This window comes from Nycticebus coucang, chromosome 7, assembly GCF_027406575.1.
Source record: "Nycticebus coucang isolate mNycCou1 chromosome 7, mNycCou1.pri, whole genome shotgun sequence".
Taxonomy (NCBI): Eukaryota; Metazoa; Chordata; class Mammalia; order Primates; family Lorisidae; genus Nycticebus; species Nycticebus coucang.
Window position 1 is genome coordinate 68,114,039 of NC_069786.1, and position 16,616 is coordinate 68,130,654.

A 16,616-nucleotide genomic window follows, 5' to 3' on the forward strand; every position below is an offset into this window, starting at 1 on the left:
TGGGGCTGCTGCCTCTGATGCTGACAGCACTATGCTCAGTTTAGAGCTGGTGGTAACATTCCCTGCTAAAGAAAATCTCTTGGCTATGCCTCTGAGCCAAGGAGAGGAAAGGACTAAGAATTAGACTCCGAATCAAAGGGTTTTCTTTCTTTTTCTTTTTCTTTTTTTTTTAAACTTCAGATGACTCATTGGAAAAGACTTATAAATCATCTCCTTAGAATAGACAAAAACTTTTGATACTTCTTTCAGTTGACATAAGTGTATAGTGGGTAAGCTCACCATCGAGCGGTACCCTGGCTTCTATTTCACAGAGAAGAGACACATTTCTCCTTTCTAATTCTTTGAGAGAAGAAGCTATCTCTTAGCTATTGTCTTTGTATTCCACCTGAAGACAAACGCCTTGAATTGTAAGAGTATAGTGACCACAGTCTCATATTGGGACAACCACAGAATTTAAATTCCAAGAAATAAAACAGCAGGAAGAAGAAAGGAAGACCTTATTTGCGGACTAACTCTGCTAGTCATCAGAAAACAATGTAATGAGGGAAGTGAACAAAGAGAAAACAAAAAGAGAGCAGTAGTCTTGGTCTGGCTGGGTAGGCTACATATTGGTTTCTGTAACACGTGAGTTAAAATCTGTGGCTGCTGAGATAAAATCATTAACTTCAGCAGCTGCGATTTGCTTACTCACCCCGGTAGAGTCCAAAGAAGCCCTCATAACGCAAGACTTTCTTAAAACAGTCGAAGCTGTTTTTGTACATCAGCTCCCCGACAACAGAGCCGGTGCCACGCTGGTTCTGCATCCGGGTCTTCACCAGATCTATAGGGTACACTGCAGTGGCTCCCACAGCTGCAGACAGGACGACAGATGAGGACGGCAGATCTCAGCTCAAAGGGTGAGAACACAGAACACAATGTCTGTTCTGACAAGACAGACTTTACGTGATTATTTTTCCTTCTCTCATACACAGCTGAGGGAGAGCAGGCTAGCAACCATGGGGATTCATAAATGCAGCTGCTATGGAGAACAACTGTCAAGAATGCTTTGAAATCTCAGGTTCATAAATTAGGAAGTAGATTATCAAGTCATCCCCAATATTAATCAACACTTGATTTTCTATAACAACATCAAACTATTATGTATAACATTTCTTTATGTTTTCCTTTAAATGCCTAAATATTATGCCACTTCCTTCTTAAAATGACTATATCTGTACACTAGGTAGCTATAATTTTGAAATTAATCTAAATCATTTGGATAAGTTAATCTTAGTTACAAATATAATATTAGAAACAAATTTTAACATGATTCTATCCCTTCAGGTAGAATTTCATTTTAAAAAATAAATAACTTTAAGGGTGGTGCCTGTGGCTCACAGGAGTAGGGTGCTGGCCCCATATGCCAGAGGTGGTGGGTTCAAACCCAGCCCCGGCCAAAAACTGAAAAAAAATAAATAAAATAAAATAAAAAATAAATACTTCAGAATTTCTCAGGGACTGAAAAATTTGTCACATAAACTAGGGTATTGCACTTTTTGACTATTCAAAACCAAAATGTGCTTTGCAACTTCTGAGACTGAAAAGAAAAAATGGTCTCTTCAGTTCAGCCTTGTTCTGAAAAATCGTAAGCATTTTAATCGCACCTGCTGTGTTCTCAACAAAACAACTTTAGATTCAACATATTTTCTATGCAGAGCATTTTACCTAAGAAAATAGTCCTGTCAAATTTCAGCTGGGAACAGGTAGGGAAGGGGAGGTTCATTTCAGCAAATAAACTTCAAATCTAGATATTCTTAGACCAATGAAAGGAGAAAGGAAAAAAATACAAACAGAAAAGCAAAAGTGAATCACCTTAAGAGGCTGTTTTATTTCATGAGGTTCTAGGATTTTTATCCTAAATCTCAGTTTGCTACCTGTCCCTTCACCCAACCCCATAAACACAATCCTATTCTCCATTTTTCACATGGCCTTAACTGGTATAATTAAGGTGAGAGCAGCACTGCACCCCAGACTTTCAAATCATCACAGGTTTTGTCCTGAAGACAGACTGGAGCCAGAGGGGCCACAACCATGCTGTGACAAGTCTTCCCATCATAAGTAAAAATAAAGAACTTCAGAAAGCCCTGCAGTCATGACCTAAGTGAACAATGAACTGCACCTTTGCTGAACTGTCGCGGTCTAGTGAGATAGTATTACGTTAACACAAGCCTCAAACAGCACACAGACATGTCACTCACCTCCAGCAATGGAGCCCAGAGTGAATCTATAAGCAGACTCGGCAATCTGGAGCCAGATAGGCCTGCCCAACCCAGGAGATTGCTGCAGGCAAATAGAACACACATCAAAAAAATTTGGAGAAGCACACAGCAAATTAAATAGCTACAATTTTGGTTATTTTAAGATACAGGAAAACAAAATATAAAAGTGACATTGTTAATGAGGTAACATCTTTTCTGAAAGAAGAAAACACCACACTGAGTAGCCAAAATTGGAAGCAATACATTTCAAAACAGATATCTCTAACATCAGCATTTAAAAACTACATTCTGCCAAATACACAGTAGCTTCTTCCCCCCTATGTTTTATAAGCCCATTGATGCCTCATTTGTCAGAGTACACTACTAGTCTACAGAAGTGAATCTTTAAGATAAATATTTCTTTTTTTTTTGCAGTTTTTGGCCAGGGCTGGGTTTGAACCCACCACCTCTGATATATGGAGCTAGCGCCCTACTCACTGAGCCACAGGCACCACCCTAAGATAAATATTTCAAGCACAAAACTTTTCCCCCTTTATGTTAACTTAAAATTTAAAAAATCTTTCTAAAATGTATAAAAATTATTTTGAGTTTCACTTCAGAGAATATTGATCGTTAACTACTATCTCTGATGACTGTTCTAGTCATGGTCATAGTACTAATATAAAAATCTATGATAATAAAAAAATAAAGCAAGGGAAAAAAAATCCTATCAGAATGTTATTCCTTAATTATCCCATAGCATAAAAAACCTGAAATAATTTGTCTATGTTACTGTCAGTCTCGTTCTTTAATATTTTCATAATGAAAATATCTTGCACACTATGTAGACTAAAATAAAGGGATAATAAATTTGCTTTATCATAAAGAAAACTTAAAAACTATTAGCTTGAAATGAACTTTTAGCAAAGTATAATAGCCCAAGCAAGATGGCTGACACCTGTAATCCTGGCACTCTGAGAGGCTGAGGAGGGTGGTTCCCTTAAGTTCAGGAGTTCAAGACCAGCCTGAGCAAGAACAAGACCCCATCTCCACTAAAAATACAAAACCTAGCCAGGCCTGGTGGTGCATGCCTATAGTCTAGCTACTTCAGGAATCTGAGGCAAGAGGATCACTTGAACCCAAGAGTTTGAGGTTTCTGTGAGCTATGACACTGTGGCACTCTACCCAGAACAACAGAGTAAGACTCTGTCTCAAATAAATAAATAGAATAAAAAGTTCAGATGCTCGCCACTATATTACTTGCATATAAATCTAATATACATTATAAAATTATATATATTGCATTGTAAAAATAGAAATTATAAATGAGATAAAATATTTTAAAATAATTTTATATTTCACTTATTAACGTAAAAATCTTTTTGATATTACTTTAAAGTATTAAACAGTTATCCTTTGGTATCCACAGGGGATTGGTTCCAGACCCCATGAATACCAAAATCTATAGACGCTCAAGTTCCTTATATATAATGACGTAGTATTTACGCATAACCTATACACATCCACACATCCTCCTGTATACTTTAAATCATCTCTTGATTACTTAGAATACCTACTACCATGCAATTGACATGTAAATAGTTTTTACACTGTATTTTTAAGAATGTATATTATTTATTTTTGTGTGGGTTTTTTTTTTCCCAAGTATTTTGAACCATAGTTGAATCTGTGATACAAAACCCACAGATATGGAGGGCTGACTATAATGGCTGAATATGCTTTACTTAGTTTTTTTAGGTTTTTGAGAAAGGATCTGGCTCTGTTGTCCAGGCTGGAATAAAGTAGCCCAATCATGGCTCACTACAGCCTCAAATTCCCAGGCTCAAGAGATCCTCCCATCTCAGTCTCCCAAGTAGCTAGGACAATAGGTACATACCACTTGCAATTTTTTTTTTTTTTTTTTAGAGATAGGGTCTCACTAAGTTCCTACGCTGGCCTTAAACTCCTGGGCCTCAAGCAGTCCTCCTGCCTTGGCCTCCCAAAAGTGCTAGATTACTAACATGAGTCACCACATCTGGCCCAAAATTAGAGTTTCCCAATCACAAGACTAGATAAAGCTCACACCTGTAATCCCAGCACTGAGGAGGCTGAGGAGGGAGAATTGCTTCAGCTCAGGAGTTCGAGACTTGCATGAGCAAGAGTGAGACCCCGACTCCTAAAAAAATGAAACCCAGCCAGGCACCACAGCGAGCACCTGTAATCCCAGTGGCTTCCAGAGGCTGAGGCAGAAGGATGCCCACAGCCGAAGACTGAGGTAGCAGTGAGCTATGACGCCATTACACTCTGCTCAGGGCATAGGGTGGGACTCTGTCTCAACAACAAAGAAAAGCAAATAAGTAAAAATAAAAAATAAGCAAAGAAATAAAAAGAAAATAAATAAGGGCGGCGCCTGTGGCTCAAGGAGTAGAGCGCCGGTCCCATATGCCAGAGGTGGCGGGTTCAAACCTAGCTCCGGCCAAAAACCACAAAAACAAAACAAAAAAAAAAAAAAAAAAAGAAAAGAAAATAAATAAATCTCTTTCTCGTAGACTCTGCATTATTTCCTATCATGTAAATAAATGAAAAAAATATGTCCCAAAAGAATATGTTGAGTACTTTGGAAGACCAAGGCAGGAGAATTGCTCAAGGCCATGATCCCAAGTAAGCATCAAGTAACCACTAATTCCCTTATTCATATAAAGGTTTCTCCTGTGTCTAACCACATATATGTTTATTCATACTTTTTCTTTAAAGAATGTTTATAAGCCCTACAAATCCTATGAAAAATGAAGGCGTATACTGTGCTATAATTTTTAGCTAAAACATTGGTGGCTATAAATACTCAAATGCCTTTTGACAGAAATGTCACGTCCACCCTTATTAAATAGCATTTAAAATAAAATGTACACTATATGTATGGGTATCAAGATTTTTTAAGAGTTAGTTATCACTATAACTTATGGTTTACTTGTATTCAAGTATGTAAATTGATGTAATTAATGCTATGGATTTTGCTTCATGAATATTCATAAATAAAATGCTACTATAGCTCTCATCCCTATTAATGACTATGCACTGAATTTTTAGCATTTAGACTCAAGGAAAATATTCAGCACTATGAAGATCACCTACCGTGAGCAAATGGGCCAAAGGAAAAGACAATCTTTCCCTTAAGGTTATGATTATGATTATAAAGTTTGATATTTAACAAGGTTAATTAAGTTTTTCAAAACAAGAGATGAGAAATTTTAAATGATTTTTAACCTGCTCCCTAAGAATACATGTACAATAGGAAACCAGTTGAGAATGCATTTAAAAAACGAAAGTTCTTTTCCCTTTGTTGTGCAATGTATCTCATCCTATAAATGAGAAATAAATAGGCAAGATCATGTTGGTTAGTAAGTCAAGCAAACTGCCCAAATCAAGCTGCCCCATGCAGCATGCCAGCGCAAAAGAGCTGTTAACACAGTGTTAACAGGTAGAAAAAAGGATGGACTAGCTGAAGTCTTTGTATTGGGCACTGGAGGAGAGAAGAAAGGCTAGATTCTACATCAACTAAAATGTATGACTCGAATGGTAAACTAAATCTAGGAAAAACAAAACAAAATTCTTCTGTCTGCAAACACAACTATGACTTTTTTTTTTTTTTTTTGAGACAGAGTATCACTTTGTCACCCTTGGTAGAGTGCGATCCTCTTGCCTCAGGTCCTGAATAGCTGGGACTACAGGTCCCTACCACAATGACCAGCTATTTTTAGAGACGAGGTCTCCCTCTAGCTCAGGCTAGTCTCAAACTTGTGAGCTCAGGTGATCCACCTGCCTTAGCCCAGAGTGCTAGGATTACAGGCATGAACCACCATGCCCTACCTGCAAGTATGAATTTAACAATACTGGATGTGGGCTCGGTACCGTGATTACAGTGCCGGCCACAAGCACCGAGGCTAGAAGGTTCAAACCTGACCCAGGCCAACTAAACAACAATGACAACTGCAACAAAAAAATAGCCGGGCACTGTGGCGGGCGCCTGTAGTCCTAGCTACTTGGGAGGCTGAGGCAACTTAATTGCTTAAGTCCAAGAGTTTGAAGTTGCTGTGAATTGTGATGCCACAGCACCCTACCGAGGGCAACACAGTGAGACTGTTTCAAAAACAAAAAAAAAATACTGAATTTGAAATTAATATTTTTAGCCTTATAAATAAGATTAAAATGCAAAGTAATGACAGTATAAGAGAAGGGGGTGAAAGAAAAAGATTTAATATGTACATATTTTCCCCAAAATGCTAACAACACACATACTTTTTTCTCAGAAAGAAGAGAGTTAAGTTGTGTTAAAGACTGTAGTACGTCTTCAAATCTAATCATTTAAATGAGGTCAGTGACTAATAAACAATAGCTTATAAACCAAATTTCTTCCTTTCTGAGGAGAGATTTCCATTTATGGTAAAACTATCACAGGTGACAGAGGTAAAAGGTTCATAAATTGGCTTCAATGCTTTCCTCTGCGTACTCATGAATCCAAAGTTCAAAGAAGGTCCATAATGCAAACTATGCAAAAGAGGTAAATTTTTATATCTAAAGACATAAACATGAAATAAAAATTAAAAATTGTTCCAATATTTTGATAAAACACAACCCAGCTTATATTCCTAAACTTCTTTGAGTGGCTTGTGGCTTTACTATAATTTCCTACAGAAACATAACTTTTTTAAAAGGTACATGTAAGCCCAAACATGTCCACCATAGATCAATTATCCCATACAGTTAAAAAACTAATTATGTGGGCGGTGCCTATGGCTCAGTGAGTAGGGCGCCGGCCCCATATGCCGAGGGTGGCAGGTTCGGACCCAGCCCCGGCCAAACTGCAACAGAAAAATAGCCGGGTGTTGTGGCAGGCGCCTGTAGTCCCAGCTGCTCGGGAGGCTGAGGCAAGAGAATCGCATAAGCCCAAGAGTTAGAGGTTGCTGTGAGCCATGTGACGCCACGGCACTCTACCCGAGGGCAGTACAGTGAGACTCTTTCTCTACCAAAAAAAAAACAAACAAAAAAAAAACTAATTATGTAATATAAAGTAAAGCAAAGTAGGAAGCTTGTTCACCCATTTTCACATAGGGTCAAAACTGCATTAACCTGGTTTTAACCTCCCAACTGTTACATGTTCCAAAAATATGTACATCCTCTTCTCTCTGCAACCCATGCAACCTTTATTTACCTTGCTTTCCTCAAATCAAAATTTCTGCTTTTCTCACTGCAGGTCACATCTATACCAGAATATATTTATCCATTCTGGTGTTGAGTGTAGAACTCACTGCAACCTCAAACTCTTGGGGTCAAGCAATCCTCCTACTTCAGCCTCCTGAGTAGCTGGGACTATAAGCGCACACCACCCATGCCTGGCTAATTTTCAATTTTTTTGTAGAGATAAGGTCTGGCTATTGCCCAGGCTGGTCTTGAACTCCTGGCCTCAAGTGATCTTCCTGCCTTGGCCTCCCGAAGTGCAAGGATTACAGGCCTGAACCACAGTGCCTGGCTTGTTTTTAAAATCTTTGCTTATCTCTAAATCATGAATAGAATTTCTTATGTCATCTTCTATAATCTTTCACATTTAGAACATTCCAACTGGAATAGATTTTTGTATATGGTGTGGGGTAGGGATTTCTTTCTAGTTGAATATTCATCATTAATTACATTTTAAAAATATGTAACTGGCAGGATTTCAGCCAGCATAAAAAAATTTTAAAAATAGAACAGTTCAGACGATAACGAAAATACAAAAATGTAATTCCTAACAACAACAACAACAAAAAAGTAATTCCTCCTCACTTTCTATTCCTGTCCAGCTAATGGAAGTAGATGAGGGTAGATGAAGGAGTTGAGTCACATATATATCTGAACTCATCTTGTAGTTTGCATATATAGGTTTCTCCTATTCAATAACAGTAACAACTACAATAATAGCAGTTAACATTTACTGGATGCTTAATAGGTGTCAAACTTAATGTAAGTGCTTTATCTCACATAATCCTCACAATACTCCCATCAGATGGCTATTACTGTCTCTAATAAATAGGGAAACAGAATGGAAAGTTATTACAGGATCAGTGCCCAAGCTCTTAATCACTGCCTCCCTCATAACTTTTACTTCTGAACTCACAGATTCTCTATGATAAACAACTGTTTTCAAATGACTTTCATAGGTTGAGATAACAGCAAAATGTATGTTTTTCCTATTTTTTTCCTTTTACCTATTTTATGTTTAAGTACCAAGTAGATCCCTACAGGGGAACACTCTATATCAGTGGTTGTCAACCTTCCTAATGCCACAATGTATTTGCATTGTTGAAAAGGGGTCGTGACCCACAGGTTGAGAATTGCTGCTCTACGTACTAAATGTAAATAACTAAGTATTCTTAGTTTGGCAATATAGGAAAAATTATAAGAGAATCAAATCAAGACATTTTCGGGAAGAAACATATTCCGTGGACTAATTTTTAAAACTGAGTCACTAGAATTGTAGTCAAGATGGCTGCCTTAGAATGCCACATAGTTCTGAAATATGTTAACTGAAGAAAGTTTCTTTAAGAGTGAAAATTAAGGCAGCACCTGTGGCTCGGTGAGTAGGGTGCTGGCCCCATATACCAAGGGTGGCGTGTTCGAACCCCCCGCCCGGGCCAAACTGTAACAAAAAAAAAAAGCTGGGCGTTGTGACGGGCACCTGTGTCCCAGCCACTTGGGAGGCTGAGGCAAGAGAATTGCCTAAGCCCAAGAGGTGGAGGTTGCTGTGAGCAGTGACACCACAGCACTCTACTGAGGGCAACAAAGTGAGACTGTCTCTAAAAAAAAGAGTGAAAGTTTATTCTATTAGTTTGGTTGCTGTAACAACTTCCACATATTATTATTATTCTACAGTTTTAGCCTGTATTCCTTATGAAATTTTAAATACTACAAAGGACGATGAATTTAGAATGAAAAAAAAAAATATCCATTGTTTCACACCATTTTATAGTATGCAGGAGCTTAAAGTTTTCTCAGAAAATATTTGAGGATACTCACTTTACTAAAGGGAAAACTGAAGCCCAGATCCTGAGGATAGTTAAGGTCAGATTTCACCATGGATATTAATGACATTAATTTGACTCCTTTAATAACCTTCATAAATCTGTTTGTATAAAATTGTAAAAATTATTTGTGACTTCTATTGAGTTTTACCTTCTCAGGTTTTGTTCTTATAATACTTTATAAGAAAAAATACATTTATAATCTTAATATTTATTTCTCTATGCCTAACCTCCAGTAGTAATACTACCCAATATATCTGATCTGTGAGAAGGAAAATTTAAAATCCAGACTCTGAGTTTGTTCCTTTGGGGATAGTACAAGAATATCCAAGACCCCTGGAGAATCCAGATCCCTGTGCCACCACAATGGTAAAGCAAAAGGCAGAGAAAGCACTCCACCCCAACTCTGGATATCAATCAGAAGGGAAGGAGAAGAATCACTGCCCATTTCCTAAGTATCTGACAAGTCCCTTGGGGCCCTCTATAACATCATAAAAGCATCAGAGCTGCCACTGAAGACAGGCAAATCTCTAATCTGCCTTAAAAAGAATTCAAATTGGTAGCAGAATTACATCACCTTTTTAAGAATGAAGAAATATGAGGGATATAGACTTATAGTGTCAAAGATTGCAAAACAAGTTTCAGATACGGCCTCTAGGAAAATTACTAGGGACAAGTGAGGTGGGTGAACAGAAAAGTAAGCAGCAGAAAAGCTGAGAAAGTAGGAAATGAGTTGAGACTTTTAGATTCAGTCTGCATTGCTTTTAATAAGCTAAATGAAATATTCTTCAACTATAAATATTAAAAATGCCTCCATAGAGAGCTAGATAAATAGATATATGTAACACTGCAAAATATCTCCTTTTGAAATGCAATTTTACAAAATTCAAGAGCAAATTTTCACAAAGGTATACTACAAAATATAAAATTAAATTCAGTAAGAGCTCTTTAAATATTTCAGTATGCCTCAAGTTTTTTATAATTGTATAAAAATTTATTTTAAAAAAAATCTCTGAATTTGAATAAATGCATCTATTTTTAAAGGAACTGAGAACTAATAATAGAAACAAACTTTGATAGTAGCAGGTAAGAGATTTTTTTTGATACAGAAAAAGTTGAACAGTAATGAGTTACAGATACCTTTTAACTTGTAGGAAGCTTTATTATATACAAAGCAAACAATGTACTAACATAAAATGTAGGTACAAAAGCTCTCCCTTTCATTTTCAATTTACTCCAACCTAACTATAAAATGTTCTTGTTCATTATATAAAGTAGAACTAGAAATTCTAATTAGTTTCAAAGCCAGAATCATCATTCCATGGAGCTCAAGAAAGATTTCTCACCAAATCGTCTCAAATCTTCACACTTACATGTCTTGATTTTTCACTAACACATGTGTTAAAGGTGAATGATAATAACAAGCCCTCCCCTGGCTTCTCACCAATGCGGCAGCTCTGAAGAAAAGTAGACGGGCTGTTTGTACAGCAAGTCCATTTAACTTTCTCTCATCTGGCTTCTCTCTTCTTTCCCTCTCCTTACAGACCTTCCCCATGTCTCTTACATGTTTTAATCATTCTGAACAAGTAAAAAACCCCAAAACTAATGTTTTATCAAAAATGTAATAATAGCCAAGGTTTTCTTTCTAGTTCACCAATTACATACCTTTCCTTTTTTCTTGTTATAATTTATACTGCACAATAAGTAAATGACTTATTACATTTGAGGAATGTTTTGTATTTTAAAAACCCTATTACTATCAAATTAATGATACAAAATGAAAATGACACCAATCTTTAAATATGACTAGGTAAATGAAAGGAAAAGAATCCTAATGCTAAGAGGAAGGAATTCAAGTCCAAGTATGTTTGAACCCTTATTTTCCTTATCTTCATAAGTTAAAAGAACAAAACACAAACATAAATCTAGTTATCCCATAAATATTCTATAAGGGTGTGGGTGACAGTAGTTCTATAAAGGTAATCTTTGAGCTAAGAAGAGTCTTTCTCTAGGAAGCAGTTTTTCATTTTCATTGCATTCAGGAGCTTTAGGCTTCTATGTAGGCTGCTATTCTAGCATGTTTGAAGGTGGTTATATTTATGAGACTACTCCTACCTGTCTCTGAAGTTCTGCCAGATTGTAAGGTAAGGCCCCCTCAGCCAAAGGAGCTATTCTCTCAATATCTGCCAAAGTCAAACGTCTTCAGGAAATACATGGGAAAGAAAGAATTGTTAGACACCAACAAGCTCCTTATACCAAGATCATGTTTTCTCAGAAACACAAAACAAAACAAAAAACTCTATGGTTTAAAATTGTATTTCCATATTCATACAAATCATTTTAGTGAAAAAAAAAATCTTTAGAGCCTGGTTTGATAAACAAAAAGCAAAAAACTCTAGAGAAATAATGTGTCATGCTTTTAAAAAGCTTATAAAAAACCAAATCATGTGTTACGTCTCCAGTGAAGAAATTATTCTTGCCAAAGGCAAAGGTATACTGTTCATATATACTAAATGTATACCCTAACCATGTCTATTTAATGGTGCAGAGTATCTGGGAAGGACAGATACAAAACTGAGAAATACTGTTTGCCTTCAAGGAGAGGCATGAGGCTAGGAGAGAGACTTTAACAGTATATTTTTCCAAACAACTTGAGTTTTAAACCATGTTAACACACTACGGTTTCCAAAATATTTCCTTAAATTCCATGGACCAGATAGAAGGCCACTTTAGATCTAGTTTTGAAAAGTACTTTTTGGAAGCATTTATTATCATGAAGGAACCTCAAAACTTTTGTCTAAAAATGTGAATTACAGATGAATGAGACAAAGACTAGTGACTGACAATATTTAGTATTTAGCATCATCTCCAATCTAACAACGCATCACATAGCATAAGGACAATAATCACCTCTGTTTGATTAATCCTTGGTTCCAGGGCTAAACCCCATTTCTCAGATATTGCTAGAACTACCAGAAGTGACTAAAACAAAAAAAAAATTTAATCTCTTAATGGATTACAAGCTCCCTTGCCCACAGGTCCTGTGGGGTGCAGGTAGACAAGGGTTTTTCTTTTGTATTTGCCCCAAGACTTTGCAAATTACCTTCTATGTGCTTCTGTCTTTTAAATTTATAAAATAAAAGCATACAACACTTGAGAGTGTCTGAGGTGGTAACTATAATGATAATATCATAGGCATATCTCAAGAAAATGATACTCTCTAACCCCAAATGGTATATACTCTTCAGTAAAATGACAATGTACAACAAACCAAAAATACAATATGATTGATTCCACCATATACATTAGTCTATTTTATAAAGTTATAAGCTTAGGCACATTTCTACAAATCTCCTGAAACTCATAACACCTCCAGCGTATCCAGATAAAAACTCTGTCTTCTCACTTCCCCCCCATACTCTCTCTTTCCTTCCTTCACCCATTTCCCTCTCTCATGCCCCTCAACCACTTACTGCCTCCCTTCCATTCCGTCCCCTTTCTTTTCCCTTCTCTCTTTATTTCTCTGCCCTTGTTCTCTCTCCGTTTTCTTCCCCCCTTATCTCCCAGACACCCTCAGTCTGTCTTCCTCTGTTTCTCACATCTGTCTTTCTTGGAAATTCTATACTGAATCGACTATTATTAAAACAAACTAAAAGCACACAACTGTCTCACATTTTAAAAGAACTACCCTATAATAAATACCATGAAGAATTATTGGAATACTTACCCTGAAGCGTTATATAAGTCGGCAAGCTGGTAGAGGATATCAATTTCTAGTGGAGTGACTTGTCCATAGCGTATGGCACTCTGGGCAAATTCCTCTAAAAAGGATAAAATGCTAAAGTCTTGAAAAATTCTTAATACACAACAAACTTTTACCATAACCAACTATAACATAATCTGAAAGCTACAGGCATTTTAGTATTATTTTTAAAATCCTAAACTGAATTTATTTATTTATTTAGAGACAGAGTCTCACTGTGTCACCCTCAGTAGAGTGCTGTAGCATCACAGCTCACAGCAACCTCAAACTCTTGGGCTTAAGCGATTCTCTTGTCTCGGCCTCCCAAGTAGCTAAAACTGAATTGAAATACTTAAATTCAACTATATACATTTCTGAAAGTTAGTAAAAGTCAAAATGTTAAGATAATGAAATAGCAAAAACAGATAAATTACTTCAAAGATAAAATAATCTCTTTAGAATCTTTTCTCCGTCATCTCATTCATTCACTTTGGTCTCCAAAGTTACAATAGTGTAAAAGAATTGGCTATTCTCCAGTCACTCAAAAACCCTACTACCCTTCACCAAAAGAAGTAGGCTTGCCCATCTTTCTGTGGCAACTCCTTTCTAGTACAAACAAGCTGCTGCCATAGTGCCACTGACCTGTTTGACAGATTGGGCCAAGGTTCTTTTCAAAACTGTCAAAGCCACTTTTCCATTTCTGACCTCAGCATCCCATTAAATCCACCTGGATTTTTAGAGCCCAAATGAAGCATATATACACATGGTAACCTACTTTCTAGCTTGGGCTTTAGAATAGTAAACTTAGATTAACCTCAGGCCTAGATGAAGAAAAGTCAAAATGCTGAGATTCTAATCAATGTATACTTTTTAAATCTTACCCTTTGTGACTTCAACATCTTTCCTTGTGCCAGCTAGAGTGCTATATATCTTACGAACAAGCTCCATGTTATTCAGTAAGGAGTTAAATGCATTGAAGTAGGAGAAGCTAACCTGGTGTGAGATGCTTCCTCCAGCTGCCTAGGAAATGACAACACAAAAAGTTTAAAAAACAAAATCAAAAAGCACATTTATGGACACTGTACTTTTCTCGAAGAGGTTCCAAAGGAGTCTTCATTATTAAAATGATTAACAACCAGTCCATAAATACAAGGGAAGTATCAGACTGAAATACTGAATTTCGTGCCCTCAGGGAGTTCTATGTAATTTAGGTTTTAAGGAAGAAAGCAACATCTGGAAGTTGGACTTCACGGTTCATCTACCTATAAGGTCAGAAACAACAAATATAATTATCACAGATCAAAACAATAGTTATTTAAACAGGATCTTCAAGACCCTCAACTATGGAACTCCTACTAGTCCTGGATAAACAAAACATCAATGGACAATATATACAGCATATTTTTAAACTTACTTTCCCACACACATACATACACAAAAACCAAGTGGTAACTTTAAATTTTAAGACTATTTCATTATATCAGCTTTTCTTACTCTCTCTTTTTTAAGGCCATTGTTATAATTAAAATACCCAACACTCTATGTTGAACTCTGAATTTGTATCATGAGTTACTTAAGTTGAGTTGAGCTTTTGGAAGCTCCAAAAAACATACAGAAGCTCCAAAAAACATACAGAAAATCTGGAAAGGATTTATTTGCTACAAAATTATATCTTCAGTAAAATGGTGCAAAAGAGGCTCTCGTGCCCAAGATAGAGGAGCAATGCAGCCTTCATTACCTCTGCAGGGTGAGGAGGTAATTTCTCCTTCTACCACGTAGACATAAACTCAGAAGAGATTATTTTTCATAGTTTGTAAAAGCCCAATTTTTAAGCCAGAGGTCAGAGGAACCCACTTGATTGAATGCATTCTGTATTAAAAACTCAAAGAAATATTCATGGAAATACTAACATAACCTTAATTATAAAGGTCTTCTACAAATAGCATAGGTAGGTGTAGGCAAATGTACTCACCTTTACCACCCTTCACACACATATCTTAACCCAAGTTAGATTGTATTTGTATTAGCCTTAAGATGGATACCAGTGACCCAAAAGCTCAACTCAAATTATTTAATATATTCCTCTGAGGACTAGAAATGGCTTTTGGTAAATTGAGGCTATAATAGCTGTATCTAACCCAGTTGGAAAAGATTAAATGGGACCCCTCACTCAAAGTTACTGAGTAAGCTTGTCTCCGTAGGATTTTCTTTCCTTCTTCCCTCCCACTCTCCTTTTCTTTCTTTCCTTCATTCTTTCATTTTTTGGTTGGGGTATAAGGTGAGGGTAGGAGCATGCAGGATGGTGTCACAGAGGTGAAATGTGTAGGAGAAAGTGACATGCTCCATGTTTGAATTCACGGAAGAAAAAGAACAGAAGTTGATCTTTCTAGCCCACTCTAAATCAGGGATAATGATCTTCAGCTGAAACAACAAAAGCACTCATTGGCTTCCCTCCATTCAAAACAAGCAGTAATCAAAAACTTATATGTAAGTACAAAGCATGAACAAGAAAACGGGAAAGTGAGGAAAGTTTCACCACTCTATGTGAGGAAGTGGATGACATGAGTTTGCTATTGGTCTAGATGATTACTTTGTAGAGGTTAGCAGTTTGACAGAACAAAAAACTGTGTCTGGTGCATACAGACTGAATGCACAGGTGAAGGGGCAGAGAGAGGAGTGAGCCACAGAGGCTCATGGCCACATATTTCCTCCGTACCTTCTGCCATGGGCATGGTTATTAAAACAGTGCAGAAGCCAGTGACGATCCCTCCAGCAGACAGCACCCTGAAGGCAACAAAGGAAGGACCCATCCTTATAGCAAGACCTTGGGAGCCTGGTGAGGTGGAAAGAGGCCAAATGAAGGCAGGAGTGTTGGACAGGTACTGCCCACTGGGAAAAGTAATTGCTCACCCTTGTCTACAAACTCTCTTGTTTCCCTTGAACTGGATTCTGTAAATGGAAATAAATCGTTTGAAAATATATGAGAGAAAGATGGTGGCTCTGAATAAAGCGACAGTCTGGGGAAAGGCTTACCACTTACCATCACATCTACCTCCATTGCTTACACTCATGCATAAACACACGCACACACATTTACCTTCTGCCAACCAACTGTGAAGTTTGAATAGAAAAGAGTCACGGGAGTCCCTGCAGGTAATCCAGGACCAAATGGCTCAAAGGTTTGAGGCAACAGAGGGTTAAAAGTAGTTGCTTTTTACTTACTGAAACTAAGTTTTCTTCCACAAAAGGAGTAAGCATGTGAGACCGAATGGTGACCATGATGTCACTGAAATCCAGACCAGAAATCAGGCCACTTTTGTTTTTGTCTTTCAGTGCAAAGGCTTGTCGTGCATGTTCCAACTGCAGCTCCTGGAGGGAAAAATTAGAAAATAAGCCCTTACATTGGTTAAACACATCCCAAGTATATGTTTTGGAAAGAAGGGAAGGACAGACATTCTACTCCCACATGCACTTTTTTTTTTGAGACAGAGTCTCACTATGTTGTCCTCGATAGAGTGCTGTGCCATCACAGCTCACAGCAACCTCTAATTCATGGGCTTAAGCGATTCTCTTGCTTTAGCC

At 37.2% G+C, this 16,616-nt stretch overlaps 1 protein-coding gene across 6 annotated transcripts in view; it reads right to left on the bottom strand.

Moving 5' to 3' along the window:
• Positions 1 to 16,616, bottom strand: part of SLC25A12 (solute carrier family 25 member 12) — a 302,640-nt gene that overhangs the window by 29,716 nt on the left and 256,308 nt on the right. For all 6 annotated transcript variants that reach the window (XM_053596493.1, XM_053596495.1, XM_053596496.1 and 3 more), the window contains 6 exons: positions 16,257 to 16,403; positions 13,916 to 14,054; positions 13,020 to 13,113; positions 11,408 to 11,492; positions 2,238 to 2,319; positions 692 to 850 (listed from right to left, as the gene is read on the bottom strand). In XM_053596493.1, coding sequence (XP_053452468.1) covers positions 692 to 850; positions 2,238 to 2,319; positions 11,408 to 11,492; positions 13,020 to 13,113; positions 13,916 to 14,054; positions 16,257 to 16,403 — 706 coding nt within the window. The remainder of the gene's footprint in view (positions 1 to 691; positions 851 to 2,237; positions 2,320 to 11,407; positions 11,493 to 13,019; positions 13,114 to 13,915; positions 14,055 to 16,256; positions 16,404 to 16,616) is intronic.